This window comes from Felis catus, chromosome A1 (assembly GCF_018350175.1).
Source record: "Felis catus isolate Fca126 chromosome A1, F.catus_Fca126_mat1.0, whole genome shotgun sequence".
In the NCBI taxonomy this organism is placed as follows: Eukaryota; Metazoa; Chordata; class Mammalia; order Carnivora; family Felidae; genus Felis; species Felis catus.
Window position 1 is genome coordinate 3,822,070 of NC_058368.1, and position 24,410 is coordinate 3,846,479.

General features: G+C 42.4%; 1 protein-coding gene across 5 annotated transcripts in view; it reads left to right on the top strand.

Moving 5' to 3' along the window:
- Positions 1–16,840: 16,840 nt before the first annotated feature.
- The window catches only part of SGCG (sarcoglycan gamma), a 131,929-nt gene continuing 124,359 nt past the window's right edge, over positions 16,841–24,410 (top strand). The window contains exon 1 of one of the 5 annotated variants that reach the window (XM_045040827.1): positions 16,841–17,081. In XM_045040827.1, coding sequence (XP_044896762.1) covers positions 16,893–17,081 — 189 coding nt within the window. In that variant the 5' untranslated portion in view covers positions 16,841–16,892. The remainder of the gene's footprint in view (positions 17,082–24,410) is intronic. The other 4 variants (XM_045040864.1, XM_045040907.1, XM_023249897.2 and 1 more) reach the window with 4 other exon arrangements.

Below are 24,410 nucleotides of genomic sequence, written 5' to 3' on the forward strand. Positions count from 1 at the left end.
CATGGATTATCTTCCAACTCAGTGACTGAACATGAGATCACTTAGCAACCCTATCCAAAGCTCCACTTCTAGGCTACTTGACTCTCACCATTCTAGTGTCCTCATGTGCTTATGCAAGTGTGCTCAACATGTTCCTAGCCAATTTATAGATCTTAAAACGTTGTGAATTTCACTGGTCAACGCGATTTCCGTAACCATTCTGCTTACCAACAAGCCACACTTTTCATCAAAGAAACCCATTTCTAACACGCATGATGCTCACTTACTGGCTGCATATGGAGACAGGGGAAGCCCTACGGTAGCTACTTCTCAAACGTGGTGCTTCAGGGAGGGAAGGAACACAGTGTAGGGGACCGGGGGAAAAAGCCAGACTTCTCTAATTACCCCTTGATTTATAGGCCTGACACTGAAATTGTGACACTGACTTACATATTCGGTAAAAAACACAAAAAAAGAAACTGCCAAGCAACCTTAACTTGTTCTCAGTAACCATGGTGCTGATAACACAATTGGTGCTAGCACCCTGAAACTGCCATTATCCTGTGTGGGCCAACGATGCCAGTCTTCAGTACACAACCAACAGGAACGTTTGCACAGTGTACCACAAGTCGTGTACCAGACTACTCACGGAGTCGAAAGGGGGAAACAAGACAAAAAGTCCATCAGCGGTTAAACAAACTGTGTTCTAACTCTTCAATTGTGACTCAAAGCAACAAAAATGAACTGCTGCTAAATACAACAGAAATGAGGTTCGTAAACAATAATGTTCAGGGGAAGCCAAACACAAATCTATGTATCTCTGTATCTATATCTCTAAGCATCTATCTATCTATCTATCCACCTATCTATCTATCATTTGTCCATCACAGGATTTCATTTAAAGTCCCCAAGACAGGCGAACCTAAACTTTTTTTCTTGTTAGAAATCAAAACAGGGGTTGGCACTGAGTAAGAAGGAGGGAGCCATACCGAGAGGGAGCACGAATGAATTCACTTGAGTGCTGATAAATTTCTGTTTTTTTGGTCTGAATGTTGGGTATGTGGACATTCACAAAGTGACAACTCACTGAGTTTTTACATTTATGCCCTGTGCTCTTTTCTGTATTTTGTTTTATTTAAAATTCCTTTTAAGGAAATGGCTGCATTCATTTACACTTGAAAATGTTCAAGTTTGATTTAAAATTTTATTTAAAAGAGACGTTTGATTTTAAAACCAAATTATTCGAGATTTTAAGACAGAATCCACAATATTATCAATCCATGCCCCAGCTTCACAATGCACTGTGTTACATTTCTGGATGTCTACTTAGATAATATGATTATTTAATTTAATAACTTGATAATAACAGTAATGTGCAAAATTTGCCATAGCTTACAGCCAATACAGAATAGAAAAATGAAAGAGATAGTAAACAATAAAATAGGAAGAATGAACTTTGGCTGAGTTTACTGTTGGAAAAGTAAGCTGTAGGAGTCTGGTTCACTTAAAGGATGTTCTACCCTGGGCCTGTAACTCATAGACATATCTTGGCAATTTTACCCTTTATTCCTAGGAAAATAAACGAATAAAATACTAAGAATGTTAAGAGAAAGGACTTTACAAATGTCCATTAAACGGAGCAAAGACACTGCTCAGAGACTCTGAGGCACCGGGTCTCCCATTTTTCCTTTGATGAAAATGCCACCTTTCTGACTTTAGGTTTGGTTCAAGAAGCAGGTAACTTTATTTACCCTAGAAGGTAAATGTCACGTAGACAGCGGCCATCAGTTCTTCCTGAATAGTGCAGAAAACCCACATTGAAAGGATCACGGCACAGCTCAGAATGAAGTTTCGCCATTCCGGCAACATCCCACCTCTCCCAGATGTCCAGTCCCTCGCATCTGTGCTGCCACCTCTATTCCAAACATGGCTCCTGACACCTGGGCAGTGACCGTCAGGAGACGGTGTGCTGAGCCACAGTGCAGATGCCCCCAGTCAGCCATGACCACAACAAACCGAGCCTTGACCAAAACTCACACAGCGGAGAATGTGTATTGACAAGGCCTTATCACCTTGCTGTTGCTCTAAGGGACCCACGGAAACAAAACACGGTATTTGGCCAGTTGTTCATGACCTGGCTGACCACCAATTATTTCTTACATGGGTTCACGTGGTAGCTCTTCTTCCATCATAGATGAACACGGTTCCTACTCACAGTGACAATTACCCAGGGAATCCCAAGTTGAGGGAGTAAGGTCAAGCTCATTGTCAGCTCAATGATGGACTACGAAACACACACCACCCCATATGCAGACAGTAGTGGGCACTTCAGCAATTGTTTTCTCTTTGCATTGTTAAGACATGCTACTGATGAAATTACCTGTAATTATGATCTTGATAGTTATGGAAATTTCAATGGAAATGAAGGGTGGAATTATCGCCTAAACCCTGCCAATGCATTTCTTTTTTTCCTGGCTGATCCAAGGCTCTGGTAGAATTGCTTTCTGGGATGAATGGTGGCACAGGATACCAAGGTGAAGGGTACTCACACCTTGACATAATACAGTGTTAATCAGTGTGGGAAAAGGAAAGACATTTCTTTGTTTTAAATTATCTTGAATGGTTGGAAAATCGGTTTCATAATAATAGACAGGCACACTAACATTAGTACTCTGGAGAAGTCTATGCAGATGAACTGACTAGAATGAAACTCTGAAAATGCTAACAGTGGTTGTATTAGGTTAGTGGATATTGAAATTTGTTTCTATGTCTGTATTTTCCAAATGCGTTATAAGATTAACTTATTTTAATGATTTAAAAAGTAAATATGCTAGTAGGTATTATATATGAAAATATATTCTAAGAATAATGGAATCAAAATCACATGTATATCTATACACCCACATATGTAAATATAAAAATATATAGTTAGATAATTAGTAGGTTATGATCTTCTCACCTGAATGGTAGAAAAGCAGGCAACCTTTTATACATGAACAGATAGAATTAGTATCTTAATTTTAATGATATCTTTCTGAGAGTCATTTTAGCTTTTGTTTCAATTACTATTCAATTTTGTTCAATTATTTATATGAATATAATTGCTTCACATACCCATCTTCGAGGGATGGATATCTTCTAACATTATATTGATGCTAATGTTATCTGCTAACATTATATTGGTGCTTCATGTTATGTCTGGTGAATTTCATTGAATTTAGTTGCATTTTTAAGTTTTACATTGTTTAAAAATATGTAGTAGAGTGATTCATTTCCCAATAATGTATAGATCGAATTCCAAAAATTCAAATTATATCTCACGCAATGGTTTAATAGTAGGAAGTTGTTAACTAGTAATTTGCTTTTTCAAAAGTACTGGAAACCTATCCCCTTATTTAACATTCAGGAAGCAAAGCAAAGACTAAAAAAGAGAAATGCTTGACTTCACACACCCAAGGTAATATTTAGTCGCATATTCTTCAAACTTCCAACTTTTGCACTCACTGAGAGAGGCATACCTATTTTTTAGATAAAAGTTATTACTCTACAAGACTGCTTAATATTTGTCTTTTTTTTTAAGTTTATTTATTTATTGAGAGAGAGAGAGAGAGGAAGAGAGAGAGAAAAGCAAGGGAGGGGCAGAGAGAGAGAGAGAGAATCCCAAGCAGATTCGTCACTGGCAGCACAGAGCCCAATGCAAGGCTCAAACTCACGAACCTTGGGATCATGTCCTGAGCCAAAACCAAGAGTTGGATGCTTAACCAACTGAGCCACCCTGGTACCCCTTTGTCTTTTTTATCAACAATACATCATGGACACATTTTTAAGTCAACATAAACTGACCTCATAGTTTTAATGACTGACTCATGTTCCACTGAACAGTTATATAATAATTCACTTAACCAATGCCTTATTGATTAGAAATTACAGTCCTTTACTAATTTTCACTACAACTCACAACATTATGACAATCTCGAAGTTCATCTGTGCAACACTGTCTAAATGTTATTTTAAGAAAAATTTGTAGTAGCAGAATCATTGTTCCAAATGAGCCTATAGTGCTTAAAAGTTTTTGATGGATAGTTTAATTTGTCTTCCAAAAATCTTGTGCCAAAAGAAAACTCTCATTAGCAGTTTATGAGATTGTCATTTATCAAAAACCTTTATAACGTTGAATGCTATATGTTTTTTTTTAAATATTTGCCAATCTGAAGAATAGATATCTTGTTTTTATCATCACTTTGTTATTTATTAAATGATGGAATCTTTTCCTTACAGCTGTTGACCATTTATGTTTCTCTGTGTATGTATTGCCTATTTGTGTCCTTTACTGTTATACGAATAGCTTACAATTTAATTTAATTTAATTTAATTTAATTTAATTTAATTTCCATTATCAGCTTCATTCTTTAAAAATCCCAAGTTCATAGGACAGTATTTCTCAGTGAGGCACCACTGGCACTCAGAAAAAGACAAGTCTTCATTCAGAAGAATCGTCTACATACTTCAGGATATTAATTGCACAAGGACCCTAAATGCCACCAGCGCTCCAGGCTGCCTAACAACCCAAACGTCCCCACTTATTTCCAGATACTCCCCCAAGAAAGCAACAGTACTGCCCCTTTGGTTGAAAATTATTTAACTGGATATCTCTGCTTTCCTTTTACTCCTAATTTCTAGTATCATCCCAGGTGTATTGACCATTGTAAACAGTATCCTTATCATTACCTTTTAGCTGCCTGTGAACATTTGGGTACATTATCAAATTTCACCTTATGGCTCAGTACAAAAATAAACTCAAATTACATTAAAGACCTAAATGTGAGACCTAAATCCATAAAACTCCTAGGAGACAGCACAGGCAGCAATTACTCTGACATTGGCCATAGTAACTGTTTCCAGATACATCTCCTGAGGCAAGGGAAACAAAAGCAAAAACTCAACTATTGGAATTGCATCAACATAAGGAGCTTTTGCACAGCAAAGGAAACCATCAACAAAGCAAAATAGCAACCTACTGAAGGGGAGAAGATATTGGCAAATGATCTATCCAGTAAGGGGTTAAGATCCAAAATATATAAAGAGCTTTAAAAACACAACACCAAAAAACAAAAAAGAAATCAATCTGCTTAAAAAATGGGCAGTGGAACTGAACATTCTTCCAAAGACCGACAGACACACGAAAAGATGCTCAACATCACTAATCATCAGGGAAACGCAAATCAAAACGGCAATGGGCTGTCACTGTACACCTGTTAGGATGGCTGAAATGAACAAGCCAAGAAATAGTAAATGTTGGTGAGGCCTTGGAGAAAGCGAAATCCTGGCGCACTGTTGATGGGGATGTAGACTGGTGCAACTCCTGTGGAAAACGGTATAGAGTTTCCTCAAAAAATTAAAAATAGAAATGCCATATGATCCAAAGACAAGAAATACCATACGATCCGGTCATTCCAAATTTCCCCAAGAAAAGAAATCCCCCCCCTTTTAGGATCCACGAGCATTCAAAAGCATGTGAGTATCATGGAATACCATCACGCATCACTTCACCATTACTCAGATCCCCCGTCATGATCCACGACGACAAAGCAAGCAGCCTGAGTCCGGATTCCTTCCTCAAGTGGCTGACTCGGCCCCACACCACGGATTCCATGGATGTCTGCCCACATGTGATTAGAGCAACCTACTCACATTGAGACACCAGCTCCAGCTCAGTTTGCAGCTTCCCTGCGTCTCTATGAGAGAAGAGGATGGGAAAAAAATGTGAGTTTGCAAATCCAGGGTCCATCGTATCATCATTATACTTTGTGTGGTTCTCTTAAATTTTCTTTCTCTTCTAAAATTCAAAACACGTCTAATGTTTTCTTTGATCCTTTATTTCCTTCATTTTGTCCTTCAAACAGCCAAGACTAAATTACTTTGGGCAATTTAGGATTTTGAAGTTATACAGCTAACTTTATTCTATGACTCTGTCATTATAAACTATTTAAAGCTTACATTCTTCTGTCAACATAAGGACCAAGCTAGTCTTTGTAGGCTCTCCCATAAGAAACAGAACCTTATCATATTTTTATTCCTTTCACTACTCGCTCTCAATGTATAATAGGTTTCTTAAATATTCAATAATATTTCTAGAGATAATACATGGTGGTATAGTTTGGGAGTCTTCACGCATTTGAAAATATCCCTTTTGCTGTTTGGCATAAATGTTGTATTGGCCAAAGTCAAATCCTACTAAGTCATAAACTGAAAATGTGTTCATCATCTTCCAATATTTAATATTAACACAAAAATTCTAAAGTAAAGCTGATTCCATCTCCTTACTAACCATTTATTTTTTCTTTCTAGATATTGTCAGTAATTTTTTTTTTTTTATGGGGCTCTTGGGTGGCTCGGTCCATTAAGCATTTGAGTCTTGATTTCTGAACAGGTCATTATCTCACAGTCATGAGATCGAATCCCGGTGGGTTTCATGCTGACAGCCGGGAGCCTGCTTGGGATTCTCTCTCTCTGCCCCCCGTTGGACTTGATCCCATAAACAGTGAGATCATGAGTCTGACGCCCAACCAACTGAGCCACCCAGGAACCCCAGTAAATTCTCTTTTTTATTGAAGTATAGTTGACATACAGTATTATATTAGTTTCAGGTGCACAACACATTGATTTGGCATTTATATACATTATGAAATGCTCACTACAATAAACGTAGTTACCATCTGTTGCCATCCGGCATTATTACAATATTATTGACTGTATTCTCTATCTTGTACTTCACACCCATGTGGCTTACTTAGTTTATAATCGGAAGCTTGTTTTTGCTATTCCAGTTTTTAAATTACGATCTCTTTCATTCTGCTTGAACATGGTGAAATTTTAAGTAAATATCCATATCTTTCTTCATCTTAAGAGAAATTTTCTCATTTTTTTCCCCCACTGCCGCGTCTCCTCTTGCATTAGGTCCATTTTTCTTCTCTCTCTTAACTCCCATTATGTACTAATTGTATCTTCACAATCTATCACCCAGGTAGTTTGTCTTTTCTCCCCTAATTACCATTTGTTTCTTTTACTTGCATGTTAGGAGAAGAATTTTTCTCTTACTCGGTCTTACATAGATTTTTTTTTCTTTTTTTTTACTTAAGTGCTGGTAATACTTGGACTTGTCACCTTTCAAAGACTTTAGGCTCTCTTTTGGTCTGTTAAATCTTATTTTTATCAGAGAGGCATAATAGAGACCCGTTAATTTTCAAATAATCCCTCATGCGAGGTGACACAAAAGAGATTTTAATGAATCGCTTTGTGGTATAATAGTGAATAATTAAGGAACGAGAAAAAAGAGAAGATAATTTTAGAAGTGAAAGCATCAAATAAAGAAAATCTGAAATGAAATGAGACGAATAAGTGGAAAAGAAACAGACGGTGGACAGAAGATGAAAAGTTGATGGCAAGAAAAAGGAAGTGAAGAAAATAATAAAGTAACACAAAACAGAAAAGAACAGGACAGGGGGAGAAAAGGAAAGTTGAAATAAAAATGTCTGTTAATCCAAAAAGGGGAAGAAGGAAAGGAGAGAGTTGAGAAGGAGTGGGCACGACATATAGTGTCTAACATTACTATGCTTCTAGAAATTACTTTGTTACAGTTTGTAAATCATATTAAATTTGATTACATTAAGATTTAGTGAAATTAGGGGCGCCTGGGTGGCTCAGTTGGTTAAGCGGCCGACTTCGGCTCGGGTCACGATCTCGCGGTCTGTGAGTTCGAGCCCCGCGTCGGGCTCTGTGCTGACACCTCAGAACCCGGAGCCTGTTTCAGATTCTGTGTCTCCCTCTCTCTGACCCTCCCCTGTTCATGCTCTGTCTCTCCCTGTCTCAAAAATAAATAAAACGTTAAAAAAAATTAAAAAAAAAAGATTTAGTGAAATTAAACAGTGGTACAAGATGATGTCCATAATTTTAACTATTCTAAATTTGGAGTTTGGTTTTCTCCTGTAAAAATTCAATGAAAATATACAGTAAATAAAGGATAAGAAATGTAGAAAGCTAACAGGAAGAGGACTAAAGGTATATTATTCTATTGGATAAGTTTTCAGGAATAACATATTTTTTCAGGCTGCAATGATTACTTTTAGACACTGAGGCACACTTAATATACTGAAAGAATAATACACAAATGATGTTGGGGCATAAAGAGTCCATTCTGTTTCCGAATATGTCTGACTGCTCCCAATATGTTTACGCACTGGAAAAAATCTGGGTCATCAACTTTCATTATTAGGTAATCAAAATGATTTCAATAAAGTGAAAGAAAAGAGAAGAGATCTAAAGAAAGGTACGTTCATTTTACTGAAACTTCAAAGTCTATCACTATATAGCAAATCATTTAACAGACCATCTCTCATAGACATTATGAGATTAGAATGAAAAATTAGATGTGAGAACTCTAAAATGAAAATCTTCTACAAAACCAAATGTTACTATGGTTGAGGAATGAACTTCAAGGAGAAATTGGAAATGTTCACCACGCAAAATAACTGAATTGAACAAAAGAAAAAAATAAGTGACTGTGTGGTCGTTGCACGGAACACTTGTTATTATTTTGTTTAACGTTTATTTATTTTTGAGACAGAGAGAGACAGAGCATGAACGGGGGAGGGGCAGAGAAAGAGGGAGACACAGAATCGGAAGCAGGCTCCAGGCTCTGAGCCATCAGCCCAGAGCCTGACGCGGGGCTCAAACTCACGGACCGCGAGATCGTGACCCGAGCTGAAGTCGGACGCTTAACCGACTGAGCTACCCAGGCACACCAGAACACTTGTTGTTAACGATGGCCCTATTGGAACTCAGAAACAAAATTCCCCTGCGTTGTTCATTGATTTCCTTAATGATAATAAAAAGAAATATTCTGAAATAACTCAAGTTTATAAAAATTAAGAGTATGCAAAGATCGTCTGGAACAGCTATCATCTTTGATGGGTACAGGAATAGTCTTTAAAAGTACTCTTATTTATTGTGTAATATATTTTTGCACCAATAAAATACTGCAGAAATAGTATTGGACTTGAAAGAGACTTCTGTCCCTGTGAATCATGATTTATAATATGTAGATTGAACAAGAAAGTCCTGCAAAATACACACGTAGAGAGCCATGAAATCAATTAGGGAGTTGTGTTCCTGAGTCAGTACCAAGTGACCCACAGACTTAGGGAAGTACGCCCCAGCCTAAAACCCCAGTGCCCTAGCAAAGGAAAGAAAGTGTAACGGTCATAAATGTAATCGAAGTGTCATTCCACGCGAAATCATTTAATGAAATCACAAACCATATGTCTTTTTAGTTTGAAATTATGTAAAACTTGGCTGAGTTTTTTTTTTTAACGTTTATTTATCTTTGAGACAGAGAGAGACAGAGCATGAACGGGGGAGGGGTAGAGAGAGAGGGAGACACAGAATCTGAAACAGGCTCCAGGCTCCGAGCCATCAGCCCAGAGCCCGACGCGGGGCTCGAACTCACGAACTGTGAGATCATGACCTGAGCCGAAGTCGGACGCTTAACTGACTGAGCCACCCAGGCGCCCCAAAACTTGGCTGAGTTTTTAAGACAGAAAATGAAAACCCAAGAATAAAATGTGGCACCATTAAATTTTACTCCCTCAATACCACATCTGTGTGGTAGATTGCATTACTGTTCCAAGCTACTTGTCTTCCCTTTCTTTTAGATTCTAAACAAGTTACAGGATTATACACATCTACCTGTGACCAAGTGGCCTCCAGTGTCTTGAGAGGGATACGCATTTGCGATGAGGCTCGGTTGGTATTCGGATCGGGCTGGTGACTTCCTTTGGGATACGAATGTCCTTGGGCTGACACGTGTCGGGCGGAAAGAGAAGCTTTCTGGTACATGGTGTGTTTCCATCAGCTCTCTGGATTTTTCCCTTAGGGACAGCTTGCCTCCAATAAAGGCCCCTCCTTTAACCTGGATCCTAGGACGAGAAAACCTGTGACACAGAGCAGTAGTAGCATGAGTAGTAACAATGACCGATACACAACACTAGAGAAAAGTACCTTGTAAGTCACTGCCTTACAAAAAAATAACCACGCCATTAAATCCCACCGCTAATATTTCCGGGTTCCCCTTACGCCACCAACCACCTTTTCAAACCACACCTATACCAAGTATCCGAAGAAATCGCATGGAAACAAACAAGTCCACTCAAGAGGACCTTCACCTTCTGCTCTTGAGTCTTCGACAAATACACACAAATTTCAATCAGGAACATGAGTGGTGAACACTCGGATCAAAGACTCTACAGCCCAAATATGAATTCGTTACAACAGGTAACGGTGCTTAAGCCCCCTTTCCATCTGCCACGCATCAACAGTTATTTCTTGGACACCTGTAAAGAGAGGTCCCCCTTGTGCCCATAAAGCAGTCTGTCACCGGCAGGCACTGTGATGCGTCCACCCCGTTTTCCCCAGCTCGTAGTTACCCACGTCAAGGGACTTGTCGCTGACTCTCCCTCAGCCTCTGGCCCTTGGGGCTGCAGAATATCGATGGGGACCCCTTCAAGAAGTGGAGGCCAACTCCCCAACTTTGAATCGCTTAGTTATAAGGCCCTGGAGTGATTCTCCTGGGGCACAAAGGCCCATAAAGTCCCTTTTGAATAGTTTCATTATCTTTTCTTGCCTTGAGAAAATTCTTGACACTGCGTGAATAAGTGAGGAAAAAAAACCAAGGGAAAACATTAATTTTTCTAATAAAGTCCAATATTAGGTTAAAGGAATATATTTTATTTTGGAATAATTCATTGAACACGGTTGGATATTAAAATAACCTTCTTAACGAAATATTAGACAGAAATAGAACCAAAAGTGTTTTACTCGTTCTTTTCGGCAAAAGAAAAAAAAAAATACAACCTCCTATGTAGTCCTATATTGTTTAAATTGACATTTTTCTGTCCAGACTCTGGCCTTACACGAGCAGAGTCCCACAGCATTATACATGTCTAATCATTTTTTCTCACAAGCCTCTTTGGAATATTTGCAAAGATCCACTACTCTATTAAAAGTACACCACACCACATGTATATTTTAAGTGCCACATTATGTGAGTATGAACGTGGTATTTAAATATTATGTATATACGAACATATATATGGGAAGCACTTTCCAACAAACGTCAGCTAGTTGGGACATTTAGAAGTATCTTCCTTATATTAACTTCTTGTTGGAACAGCCAGTGAAAAGCGGCCCATATTAGCCTTGGCGGGGGGCGGGGGGGGGGGAAGTCCAACTAAAAAATAACTTATTGGATCCTAGCAATTGGGCTCTGTTAATTTTACAAACCTTAACTCATTTATTTCTTACCACATGCCTATGAATTAAGTTCTAATTTTTACCCTATGCTGTGTAGACTAGGAAGTGGAGATATAAGACTTTAAGTCATTTAACCAAGTTCCTCTAGTGACCAGTAGAAAGAGATCAGAGCGCCTGGATTTCTGGACCCAGACAGGCTCTTGAGATCACGTGAGACTTCAGTTACACACTCCTAGGGTTACTGATGTTCCGAATCATCAGCTTTTAGAACTACCGTGATTTTAGGGAGTACACATTGCCTACGGGTAAGAAACACAGGCACATTCAAAACTCTAGCCTTTCTTGTGACACAGTCACTAATACAGAAAATTGAACATTTAAAATAAAATAGACAACGGCACTTTTAAAGATTAATTTTAAAAATAAATTTTAGGGGACACCTGGGTGGCTCAGTCAGTTGAGCGGCTGACTGTTGATTTCAGCTCCGGTCATGATCCCAGGGTCATGGGATTGAGCCCCGCATTGGATTCCTCACTGAGCATGGAACCTATTTAAGATTCTCTCCCCCCCCCTCTCTAACCCCCTTCCCTCTGCCCCTCTTCCCTGCTCCTGTGCTCTTTCTCTCTCTCCTTCTCAAAATACAATACATTGAAAAGCTTTGGGTCCGTAGAGAGAGCTCTCGCCACAGAAAGGATTGCTGGATGTAGGAAATGAATTTAAATTAACTAGGGCCCCTAGCACAAAGTTCAGCGTTCTTTTACCACATCATGGTGTCCCTCTGAATTGTGAAATCACAACTGATAATTCTGACACATACACTGTACCAATTTAACCTAAACAGTCACAGAAAGAACCCTGACTTATCGAGCCTCTTTTGAAAATACAGTCCAAAAAATTAAAAAAGAACCCAGGATGTCATCACAGAAGTAAATATGTCAGAGAAGGGATGGGTTTTATAGAAGCGACCCGAGAACTTATTCCCAGTTAGTTTTAATCACCAAAGAAGAAAACTTCAAAGCAGAAACAACGGCTACTTGGGACTCTCTCTCTTCCAACTTTGCCTAGCTTCCCTGGAGTTGGGGGTTGGGGGCACGTGACTATTATTATTTATAAGCACTTTGTTTAGTACCTTTATTCAGATATCATTAGCAGACCATAAGCATTTATCCACTTATGGTATATAATTAAGAGATTTTGAGCATATCCACAGAGGCGTGCGGTGATCACCCCCTCAGTGTCTCTTCCAGACATTTTCCGTAAGTCAAATAACATAATGTGGATGTTTTGTGACCAGTTTTGTGACACCCTGCATGTTTTCAAGGTTCATCCATATGGCAGTATGTAACAGTCCTTCATTACTGTTTACAGCTGAATCCCGTTGTATGGGTGTACATTTTTTTAATTCATCCATTAGTTGATGAGCATTTCTGTTGTTTCTAGATTATTCTGAATAATGCTGCCATAAACATGTGCATACAAGTTTTGTGTGAAAACACATTTTTATGTCTCTTGGCATACTAAAAGAAGTGTTGCCCCACATCCTTGTCAACAATTTGCTATTATTTGTCTTCCTATCTTTTTAGTATTTATTCATTTTTGAGACAGGGACAGAGCATGAACAAGGGAGAGCAGAGACAGAGGGAGACACAGAATCTGAAGCAGGCTCCAGGCTCCGAGCTGTCTGCACAGAGCCCGGCACAGGGCTTGAACTCACAAACTGGGAGATCATGACCTGAGCTGAAGTCGGACACTTAACTGAGCCACCCAGGCACCCCTACTTTTTCCTTTTATTATAGCCTTTCTAGAGGGTGTGGAGTGGTATCTCATTGTGATTTTGGTTTGTATTTCCTTAGTGGCTAATAGTTTTGAGTATCTTTTCATGCAATTACTGGTTATTTGTGTATTTTCTTTGGAGAAATAACTATCCAGATCCTTTGCCTGTTTTTAACAGAGTGGTCTTCTCATTGCGGAGTTGTTAAAGTTCTCTCTACATACTCTGGTTATAAGTCTCTTGTTAGATACGTGATTTGCAAATATTTTCTCCCACTCAGTGTGTTGTTTTTTCACTTTCTTGATGGCAAAACCTTGTTAATTTTGGTGAAGCCACATTTGTCCGGTTTTTTCATTTGTTGCTTATGACCGCCCCACCCACGGTTACAAGGATTGACTCTGATATTTTCTTCTAGGAGTCTTTTCTTTAAGCTCCTGCACGAGGCCTGTGACCCATTTTAAGTTAACTTTTGTGCGTGGTTGAAGGAAGGGAACACGTTTCCTTCTTTTGCATTTGTTTGCATATATCATGTAAATTACATAATTTGTCAGTACAGGGTTGTTCGCAGTATTCCTTGAAAATCCTTTTCTCTAAGGTTGATATTGATGGTCCCTCTTTCACTCCTGGCTTGAAGAATTTGAGTCTTTCCTCTTTTCTTTCTTGGTCTGTTTAGCCTCTGAGACTCCTGTCCCCAAAGTCCCTGTTGAGCTTCTGGTTGGTTTGCCTCTGTGCGTATCACACTCAGTTCTTAGCCTCCACTAATTGCTGGCTGATTTCCCTGTTATTTTCAACAACACCTAGGCATAAACTGTTCCTCAGTTGGATCCAATTACAGTCCAGTCCCTTTGCAGGAGTAATCTTTGAGGCCAGTCTCTGAGGTTTCCTCCACCCTGGTGGTGGGGCAGTGAGGGGGAGCTTTTTTCTTTTTCCCTGGGTTTCTCTCTTAAATTCCTAGCTGGTCCACCATTTAGCTTTTTGCTATCACGGAGCTTCCAACGTCCTGTTAATTGCTCATTACCAAGATCTCCACTGTGTCCTTAGGTATGAGCTTCCCCACACCCTCTTCGAAATAAAATCCTTCTTCTCAGGGAGAGCTGTGGGGCCATGTTACAGCCTGTGTTTCCCACTGCCCAGAACCTCTGCCCTGCTGCCCCAGAGCTGGAGGCAGGCAGCAGCCTTTTCCTTCACAGTGACCCTTGTGCTCTATGGGCAGGGCACTGATTGGGGTCTGTAGCCCTTGCTATTTATTTTCAGTTTTCCTCTCCCAAGGCGGAACCTCCACCCTATGAGTAAGCTATGGTGGGGTCATTAGTAGAAGCCCAATATTCTTACCCCGCTATACCTGGCGTAGAGCTTCCACACCTCCCACCATCCCCCCGCCCCCAGTGGTGGCTGGATAGGTGGAAAGCCCCACACCCCTCAGCCACGTCTGCACACAGCTTGGGGACCGGGGCTGAGAAGGGTGGAGGCCTGCCCCTCCCAAGGAGAAGCCGATATCCTAGACCAGGAACTGGGGAGAGAGGCCATCTTCTCCGTCCACATTCCTCCAGAGCAGAGTTTCCATGGCATTGACCAGATGCCCAGATTCTTGCTCTTCTTACCAAGATTTAGTAGATTTTCATGAACAAATGTTCCTTCATTGCCTGTATGCCCTTGGGACAATTTCCAGACACTTCAAATGATTGTTTTTAAAACTTTGCACCACTATGGTTGTTCCACTGGGGAGCCCGTGTGCAGAGATCCTCATTTATTCCGATACTTTTCCCCTGTGTACCTTTATCTTTCCTTTTTAAGTTTCTATTTGTTTTCCAATGTAGTATGTTAACTTCAGGCATGTAACATACTGTGTCTTCACAAATGCATATAATTTACAAATAAATATACATGTACCGGGTCGCTCAAAATATTTTTTACTGATAGGGTGCTCAAACTGGAGCTGTCATGCCCTTGTACACACGACTGGGGTTTTTCCATACACTGCTTTGGCTGTATTTAGCTTTCCTGCCAGGACAATTATGGCAAGTGCTCTGAATCCTCTGTGTTCTCACCCTCCACAGCATCAAACTGTTGCCAGTTACTTCTTTCTAAGGCAACAGAAAAGAAGTCCTGACTCTGAGATCGTATTAGTTTCGGCAGTGAAAATGAATTAATAACTTTTGAATTCTTTGACACAAACGTACACCCTGCAACCTTTGCTGGATAGTAAGGACATTTTTAGAGCAACGGTTCGCAATTCTTTTCACTATGCTGCCTGCAAAACAGATAGAAAATGATTCGCATGTCCTTAATAATATAGCGCAACCTGTATCAATCTTATATTATCCTTGTGAGAGTGAAGTTTTTGAAAGAAATGGTTGTCACTATCACCTATGAGGTGATATGAAACCTTTCATTGGGCTTCTCTTATTGGACACTGACTTACCCCCTCCATTTGTACTTTTGAAAAAGTTTGCTTTCATGTAATCTGAGCATTAGAAACATTTCCGCCTTGGGACTACTCGTTTTCTTACATGAAACACATGTTTAAATTCTCCAGGATCTTTATGTTTCCATCTGGTTCCCAATACGGTAGCATAACTCCATTTAAGAAAATCAGAAACTAGGGGCAAACGGGGTGGCTCAATTGGTTAAACCTGACTCTCGATTTCGGCTCAGGTCCTAATCTCCCACTCCTGAGATCCAGCCTGGCTAAGGGCTCCGCGTTGGGCAAGGAGCCCGCTCGGGCTTCTCTTTCCTTCTCCCTCCACCCCTCTGCTGCTCACGCTCTCTCTCTAAATAAATAAACAGTAATAAATCAGAAAACACACCAAAATGATCCTTGCAGGAAGGAGAGAATTTACCTCCCGAGCACATGCACCAAACGTGTTCAGATACCCAAACCATTCTCCAGACACAAAAATGCTAAAACCAAGTTCACCCTCCTGTGTAGACAAAGGGGCGCAACTGTGTGGACGCAACCAGAAAATCCACGATTGAGGTACATCAGCACTCACAGGATACCTGGAGGCCATGGAAACACAGTGGGGCGCACCTCTCCAGGCCTGGGAAAACCAGAGTAAAAGCGGCTTCGTAAAAGTCGTGATCAGCGCTCGCTGCGAAGGAGCCCTACGCAGGGAGCTGGCGGTGCGCGGCGGCATTTCTGCCGGCACCAGGCTTCCGCCCATCCCGCGGGGTGCCTCCTCGCGGCGGGGGCCGGCCCTTGCTTTGCAGGAGTGTCGACGAGGAGAGGGCGCCGCTTCCGGAGCCCCAGGGGTGGCAGGCAAGGCTCTCGAGCCTCCTGCAAGGGACCATGCCCCCGGCGGGGACGCCCTAAATTAGGAAATGCGCCGGCTGTTGCAGCGGGGGCCCCGGAGCCCAGGTGGGAAGAGGGGTGGTTGCGCGAGCCCCAGGCCCGGGATGCCCGAGGCGGGCGCCCGAGGGCCGGAGGGGAGCAGGAGGGCGCCCCCCGCGGGCAGCCTGGAGGAGCCGGCTGGGAGCGGGGGGTCTGCGAGCACCCTGCTCAGCGACGCGCGCGCGTGCGCGACCGTGGGGGGCGAGCGGAGGGCGGGAGGGGGCGCCGGGGTGCTGTCGGGGCTCGCGGCGGTGGGACGGGCGGCACGCGGGGGCGCGGTCGTGCGGGGCGCGCGGCGCTGGGGCCGGCAGGGGGCGCGGCGGAGGGGAGCCGGGGGGCGCGTCCCGCCGCCGGCGCCCCCTGCTGGGTCCGGCGCGCGCGCGAGAGCGAGGCCGCCCCGGGGCGGTGCGGGGGACCGGGCCGAGTCTCCCCCCCCCCCCCCCGAGGGGAACGGCCTCCGCCTCCCCGCGCGCCCGGCCGGTGGCGCGGGGAGCCCGGGCGGGGATGGGGGCCCCCGCGGCTCGGGGGGAGCGGTGCCCCCGCCCAGGAGCAGAGCTGTCGCTGCGGTCGCCGAGGAAGGAGGACGGAGCCCAGGCCCGCGCGGTCCGGGGAGAAGCCGGGGGTCTCATCCCGTCGGGAATGAAGGGAAGTGCGGTGGCCGTTTGCTCGCCCGGACCGCCAGGAGGACCGCAGGTAGAGAGAATGGTCACGGGCCACCACTCCGCTCTCCGTTGCCCGGATGTCCTTCCTTCCTTCTCTTGCAGCCCCTGAACGGACTCCTCCGAGGTTGGGGCCGCCTAGTTCCTCCGCAGCCCTTGCCCAAGACCCCGGAGCTACCTTCCCACCCCGCCCCCTCTCTCTCGGCACCCCCTGTGTCCCACGCAACGTGGGACGTCCTCTGCCAGGCTGTGAGGGCTCTGGCACAGGTGGGAAACGTAGCCGGGACAGGTGGCCTTTCTTTGCGGGAGAAAACTTTGCTAACTGATGTGCGTGCGCTCTGCCAGCACTTAAATAACTTTGTCGGGGCCGGGGTGGGGGAGGGGAAGAGTAGGGGGGAGGGAGAGGGAGGCCGGCGTGGGCGGGGGGGGGGGGTTGCGGGGATGAGACGGAATGGAGATAAGATTGATTTGTTTCCTGCAGATTGATTTTGCCAAAAAACATTGCCCTGGATGGGCGACTAGCCCATCCACGGACACTGAGTAAGCAGAGTAAATGCACCGAGTACAAAGTTGCCCAGGGTTAGTTGGGGCGTTTTCGCGGAGACGCAGAGATGCTTAAAATCACAGGTGGCTCACCCGCTCTTCGGTGGGATTATAACGAAGATCCAACCCCCTTGTACCCATTATCCCCCGTTAAGTTCCCAGGGTTGGCATTTATGTATTTGCGTGTTCTCGTTTGGTTAAACCAGAGTTAGCGAGTTGATAATTTTTAAGTCGTTACTGGGTGCTCTGGTGTTTATACATACCGACACAATCACACGCAGTTTGTTTTTTTTTTTTTTTTTGTGAAACAACTCATGGAGTGATGCCGAATGTTGTGCAGGTGGATTGTTAGCGACGGCGCTCTGTGTGTTAATGCCGCCGGGTGGGCTTTAACACAGGTAGATCTGTGTTTGTAAAGCAGTGGAATCGTGTTTAGTTTTCTTTTAAAGCAAATATTTTCCTATGGCTCTCACTGTGCTTTTCTTTCTTGAATGCGAGCAGGCTATTTTAACCCCCCCCCCTAAAAAATACAATCGATATCACAATATTTTTCAAAATTTTCCAGGAGCTGACCTCCTGGTTTTGGTGATGGAATGTTTCACTAAAAGGTTCAGTGTCTCTGGTAGGAGAACTTCCTCTCTAGAAAAGAAGGTGTCTCCAAAGTGACATCTGTTCCGCGTGTGTAAAAATATGGAGTAGACTTTTAAATTTATTGAGTTACCGTATTTTCAAGTATTTCATTTTGCTTAAGTCCTATGCTCTTCTGATGTTTAATGTATGTTATTACTGAACCAGACATTAAACACAATTTTTAGTAGATATTACACCTAAATCATTCATGTACAGTGTGGGCTTAAAAGTGTAGAAAACCTGGCCTGTAAAACAATTACATCTATAAGATAAATATCGGAAAAAATACAGTGATGAAAATCCATTTAGCAAGTGAAAATCATTAGATATACATAGCAGCCTATGAAAGAAATCAGGAAACTGATGTTTAACAAATAATGTATTTGCTTTTTTAAACTATTCTAATACCTCTTTCAGAGAGAATGAGGATCATATGACTCATTTCATTTTTAAAGAATCATTTTAATTGTGTCTAGAGGATATTTTAGATAGATTATATTAAATATATATGTACACTATTACATTTCAGTCAGCATCATTGTATTATCTTGGGTATGACTTCTTAAAAGTTATTAGGCCCTCATTTAGATGTTTAGTTCTTTCGATTGTGCCCTAAAAGAGCTTCTAATGCCCTTTGGGCAAAATAGGCAACTATCTATGGACGTACAGTTAAGCAAAAAGTTAATGTTAATTTTACTTCTTTCTCTAGAATTGCACTGTTAGAAAGCGATTTATAGGGACATGCTTATTGTAATATAATAACCCTTCTAATTAGGTGATGTTGCTTTGTGATTTTTCAAAAAGTGCCCATTTCGTTGTATCTTTGGTGGTTAAATTTATGTGAAGTCAACACAACTAGTTATATGGCGTGAGTGGTACAAATACAGGGTTATCTGTGTGAAGTATTCCTCCTTTGAAGTTATATTTGCCTGTAACTTTCCCATCCTGACACCTTCTAAATTCGGAAACAAAATAGCTACCCATAACGGCCTGAGTTTTTAGTATATCATTTTGTTACACATGAGGGAGATACTCGTGCTGGAATAGGAGGCATCAGGAAAAGGAAGGATATAGTCAGTAAATCAATGCTTCCAAACTATTTTAAGGTCATGGATTCCTTTGAAAACCTGGCGATAGTTAGACATCTGCTCTTTGGACTGGGTTTCAAAAGGTTAACTGTTCTTGTAGGCAGTTCTGGATCCCTGGCTGAGATCACTCAGATTAAGTTCTCAGCATGTAGGTGGGCTTGGTTGCGGCACCTGCAAACCCTTGAGTCAGTCCGTTATAATGAAGTGTAATTACATGAATACTTACGTTAATCATAAAACAATGAACACTTAATTGGATAAGTAACAGGAACCTGGTATTAATTTATAGAAATGTGCCTGGAATATTTTGTCTTCGTAGACTTTACTCTTTGTTGCTAAACTCCTTTTTCAAAAATAACATACAGTAAATGAATTGAATGATAAAAGGGGAAGTTGAAAAACTAGGAAATCTTAACTACAGTCATATTGCATTGAAGACAGGGGCCTCAGTAGCAACCAGGTATAAAAAGACTAAGGCTGAGGCACCTGGGTGGCTCAGGAGGTTCAGCCTCTGAGTCTGGATTTCGGCATCAACGTGAGATGATTGTCACCGTCTCAGGGTTGGTGAGATCGAGCCCTGTGTCAGGCTCTGAGCTGACAGCACAGGGCCTGCTTGGGAGTCTCTCTCTGCCCCTCCCCTGTTCACACTCTGTGTCTTGAAATAAACAAACACTGAAAAAAAAGGCTAAGGCTGTATAAAAGTTGTTTTTATAAAAATGTCTTTAGGAGTCACCAGATTATTTACATGAAATTCTGTGGGTTGGATTATAACCGAGGTTGTTTTGCCTTTCAAAGGCTTGGTTCCCAGATGCTCCAATCCCCAGCCAGTGCACGCCTTCCTGCCCCATGGCTGCTCTTGGAAGCCATGGTTCCTCTTCCGTAACCTTGGTATCCTTCTCCCTTAAGATTCTTGACTCTGTTTATAATTGCCTATACTCTGAAATGATTTCAGGTAAATACCCAGTAAACCATTCTCCAAAGACTTTGCCTCTAACATGTAGAGAGCTTGCTGCTGTCTCTCTGACTTCTAGCACTTGCTCTAAAAAGCGCTGGGATGCCCGGGTGGCTCGGTCGATTGAGTGTCTGACTTCGGCTCAGGTCATGATCTCGAGGTTGGTGAGTTCGAGCCCCGTGTCGGGCTCTGTGCTGACAGCTCAGAGCCTGGAGCCTGCTTCCGATTCTGTGTCTCCCTCTCTCTCTCTGCCCCTCCCTCGCTCACGCTCTGTCTCAAAAATAAATAAACATTAAAAAAATTTTTTTTAATTAAAAAAAAAAAAAGAAAAGTGCTGTGTTCCTCACCTTGAGTGAGCTCCTCCTTTAGGCCTGGCACGGTGGGCATTCATTACATTCATCCGTCTTCACAAGCACCCTGTGAGGAGGGCCCCACTTAACACAGACAGAAACCAGGCCCAGAGAGGCTGTGGTTTGCCAAGGTGATTGCTCAGCAGGGTTGAGGAATAACACAGACCTTACACCCTGCTCGCCCCACACTCCCTCCCCCACTCCCACTGCCCCGGCCCTAGCACAGAGACAAGAGGAAAGAAAACTTTCCTCTGGTCAGTCTGGCGTTCTTCTTGTGAATGCAAGCTAGCTCAAATGTCTGGTCGACCAAACTATCGCTAGTAACACTTTGAATCAAGGAAGAAGACTCATCTTTAAGGTGAATGTTCGCTAGCATAAAGAGTCAGCACCAGTAACCGCGGTGCCCTGACAGCCTTGGATTCTTCCTTAGAAACCCTGCAGAAGTCTTGGAGGGGACTTCAGTGCCTACATTTTCTAATTAAATAGATTTCTCTGATTTTTTCAATAAATTGGGAAATAACAGAAGGCCTGTACAGTACATAAAATAGTATCTCATTGACACGGCGTTCCGTTAGCAAGTCTGGAGACGTGTGGAGCACGGTGCGATGGTGTCCAGCCCGCTGTTCTCACCTTTGTTATGAAAGCTTTTCATGTTAGTCATACTTATCTGAAGCAACAGTTGTGTCACCCTTCACATATCATCCTATTTTGCGGCCTAAGTTTTGCGTTCCGGCTTCTTTTCCCCTTTGCTTTCCATAATCCAAACTTTGGTGAGAATGACCCAACTGGAATAACAAAAGAACGATATTCCAGTCCCTTCCTATGGCCCGTCTCACGCCCAGGCGGCTGTCCTGCGGTGTATGTTTCTTTGAGAAATACCACATGGTGCTTAGGGTTCCACGTGACTCTTCCAGCTGTGAGAACCTTTCTACGAGTCTGGAAAGGTGGGCATCACTATCTCTTTGAAAAATGCTCCTCTCTTGTATTTTTTTTTTCCACCTCCTCCTTGAATCCTCACCAGGTGCATTTTGGCCCTTCTTGTTTCCGTCTTCCGTCTCTGCTCAGGCTGCTGATTCCCTCCTTCCACATCATGATGGTTTAATTGCTCCAGTGATTTGTAATTATTTTGTGTGAGCTCATCTACACTGAGAGTTATTCTTAGATAGGAATCTCAACTGCAGCAGGTGTGAAAGTCTCCCTAGTGGTGTTTCTTCTCATGTATCTGCTGGGATGCAGAGGTTTTATGGGTCTCAGAGCAGCTCTTATGTCAATTCCAAGGCTTGGGGTGATAGCACATATCTTTTGTAAGTTTGGACACATTCACACCTATAAATGGTACAGGCTCGTAGTTGGTGCAAGCTTATGACTTTGCTTTCTACCCAGTGGTTCATCTTTCTATCACAAGCCTTAGAGAGGGAGGGATCCCTTCTTGTACTTTCTTTGCATGGTGGGAGCTCTGGCCTTCTGCTGGACAGAGGCCAACTCTCCCGTCTTTGTTGAGCGTTAGGATTCAGGCTCAATATCTAGGCCCTAGATCCATAAGTGGATCTAATAACCTGCATCTCTGCCTCTAATTTCCATTCTTTTTTCTAGCCTTGAGAATGTTCCATTCGTTCCTGTTTGACTATATATTTGTAAAGTATTACATTTTGTGAAGAATTTCCGTGTCTTGGTGCTGCAAATGGTGCTCTCTCATGTCTTCTCAGTCCATTATATTGGAAGAACTCTGTGGGTGTAATAAATTTCACTATTTGGGGGGAATACTTCCTATGCAACCATTTCTGAAGATAATTGTGATATTACGAAAAATAAGCTGTACTAGCTAGATTCTGAGCTAGATTCACAAAAGGACTCCATGACATTCATTATCTAAATTTTATTTTGGGGGTACCTGGGTGGCTCAGTCGGCTGAGCATCCGACTTCGGCTCAGGTCGTGATCTCGCGGTCCGTGAGTTCGAGCCCCGCGTCGGGCTCTGTGCCGACAGCTCGGAGCCGGGAGCCTGCTTCGGGTTCTGTGTCCCCCTCTCTCTCTGCCCCTCCCCTGCTCACGCTCTGTCTCTCTCTGTCTCAAAAATGAATAAAACATTAAAAAAATTGTTTAATTTTATTTTTTTCAAAGTGTTTTTTTAACTGTATTTATTCTGAGAGAGAGAGAACAAGCAGAGGAATGGCAGAGAGAGAGGGAGAGAGAGACTCCCAAGCAGGCTCTTCTCTGGCAGCACGGAGCCCAATCTCATGAATTGTGAGATTGTGATCTGAACCCAAATCAAGAGTCAGATGCTTAACTGATGGAGCCAGCCAGGCGCCGCTAATTAAATCTTAAATAAACCAAATTTTAACCGACCTCTGGGATTTTCAAATTAGCAATAAAGTTAAATGCTATATTAAATGATATTGAATGATTAGATGTATAATAAGAGTAATTCTCATTTATGTTCATCTGTGGATTAAGTTGGTTATCTAACCTGTTGTTTATTTTTGAGCTGTCTACACCTTTACTACGAAATTTTGTTTTTATTTATTAGTATTTCTTCCAAATATTCATTGGAAAGTGAGGACAGACATCAGGACAGTTTTGAGCATTCGGTTGCTTGAAACTAATAAATTGAGGTTTGGGTGTTTTATTTACCTTGTGACGTAAAACTGAGACCTGAAGTATGAATTTGTGGTCAGGACAGGTACTCAAGTTAAGTACTGGTTGATTTTAGATTTTTACTTTGCAGGGAGCGTGAAGGGGACATAAGAATGTAATATAATCATCAGATTCACCTCTTGGATTAACCATGATAATGAGACAATAAATTTATTTTAAAGTAGTAAAACCCAACTAAAACACGACTTGCATATCTACAACGAGAAGTATCAGAAGTAGGTAGGCAAGCTTTTTCTGTAAATAATAAATATTTTAGGCTCTGCGGGCCGTAAGATTTCTGTCACAAGTACACAACTCTGCAGTGGTAGGGTTGGAAATACATAAACAAGTCAGCATGGCTGTGGCCTGGGAAGACTGTCCTTAACAAAAACAGGTGGCCGGTCTTCTTTGACACACAGGCCATCATTGACCAAACCTGATCTGTACTAATGAAAACAATCAATTCCAAAGGAATCAAAACTTCCGTCGTGAAATAGTTTTCAACATAGACTGACATTGTCAACTTTAAAAATTAAACAACAAAGGCTGTCAAGCAGCAAATTGGTTTATTGGGGCACAGCAGAGAAGTCGCGGGTTAGGACGCACAAACTACAGGGAACCCCAGGCAAGTCCAGAGAACAAAAACATCCTTTTGTTTGTTTTTAAGTATAATTAATTGTCAAGTTGGCCAACGTACAGTGGAGATACAGTGTGCTCTTGGTTTTGGGGGCAGATTCCCATGATTCATCACTTACTTACAACACCCAGAGCTCGTCCCAACAGGTGCCCTCCTCCATGCCCATCACCCACTCTCCCCTCTCCCCCATCCACCCTCAGTTTGTTCTCAGTATTTAAGAGTCTCTTATGGTTGGCCTCCCTCCCTCTCTGTTTGTAACTATTTTTCCCCCTTCCCTCCCCCATGGTCTTCTGTTAAGCTTCTCAAGATCCACATAGGAGTGAAAACATATGGTATCCATCTCTCTCTGACTGACTTATTTCACTCAGCCTAATACCTTCCAGTTCCATCCACGCGGCTGCACGTGGCAGGATTTCATTCTTTCTCATGGCCAAGCAGTATAAACCACACCTTCTTTATCCATTCGTCAGTTGATGGACATGCAGGCTCTTTCCAGAATTTAGCTATTGTTGAAAGATCTGGAAGAGCAG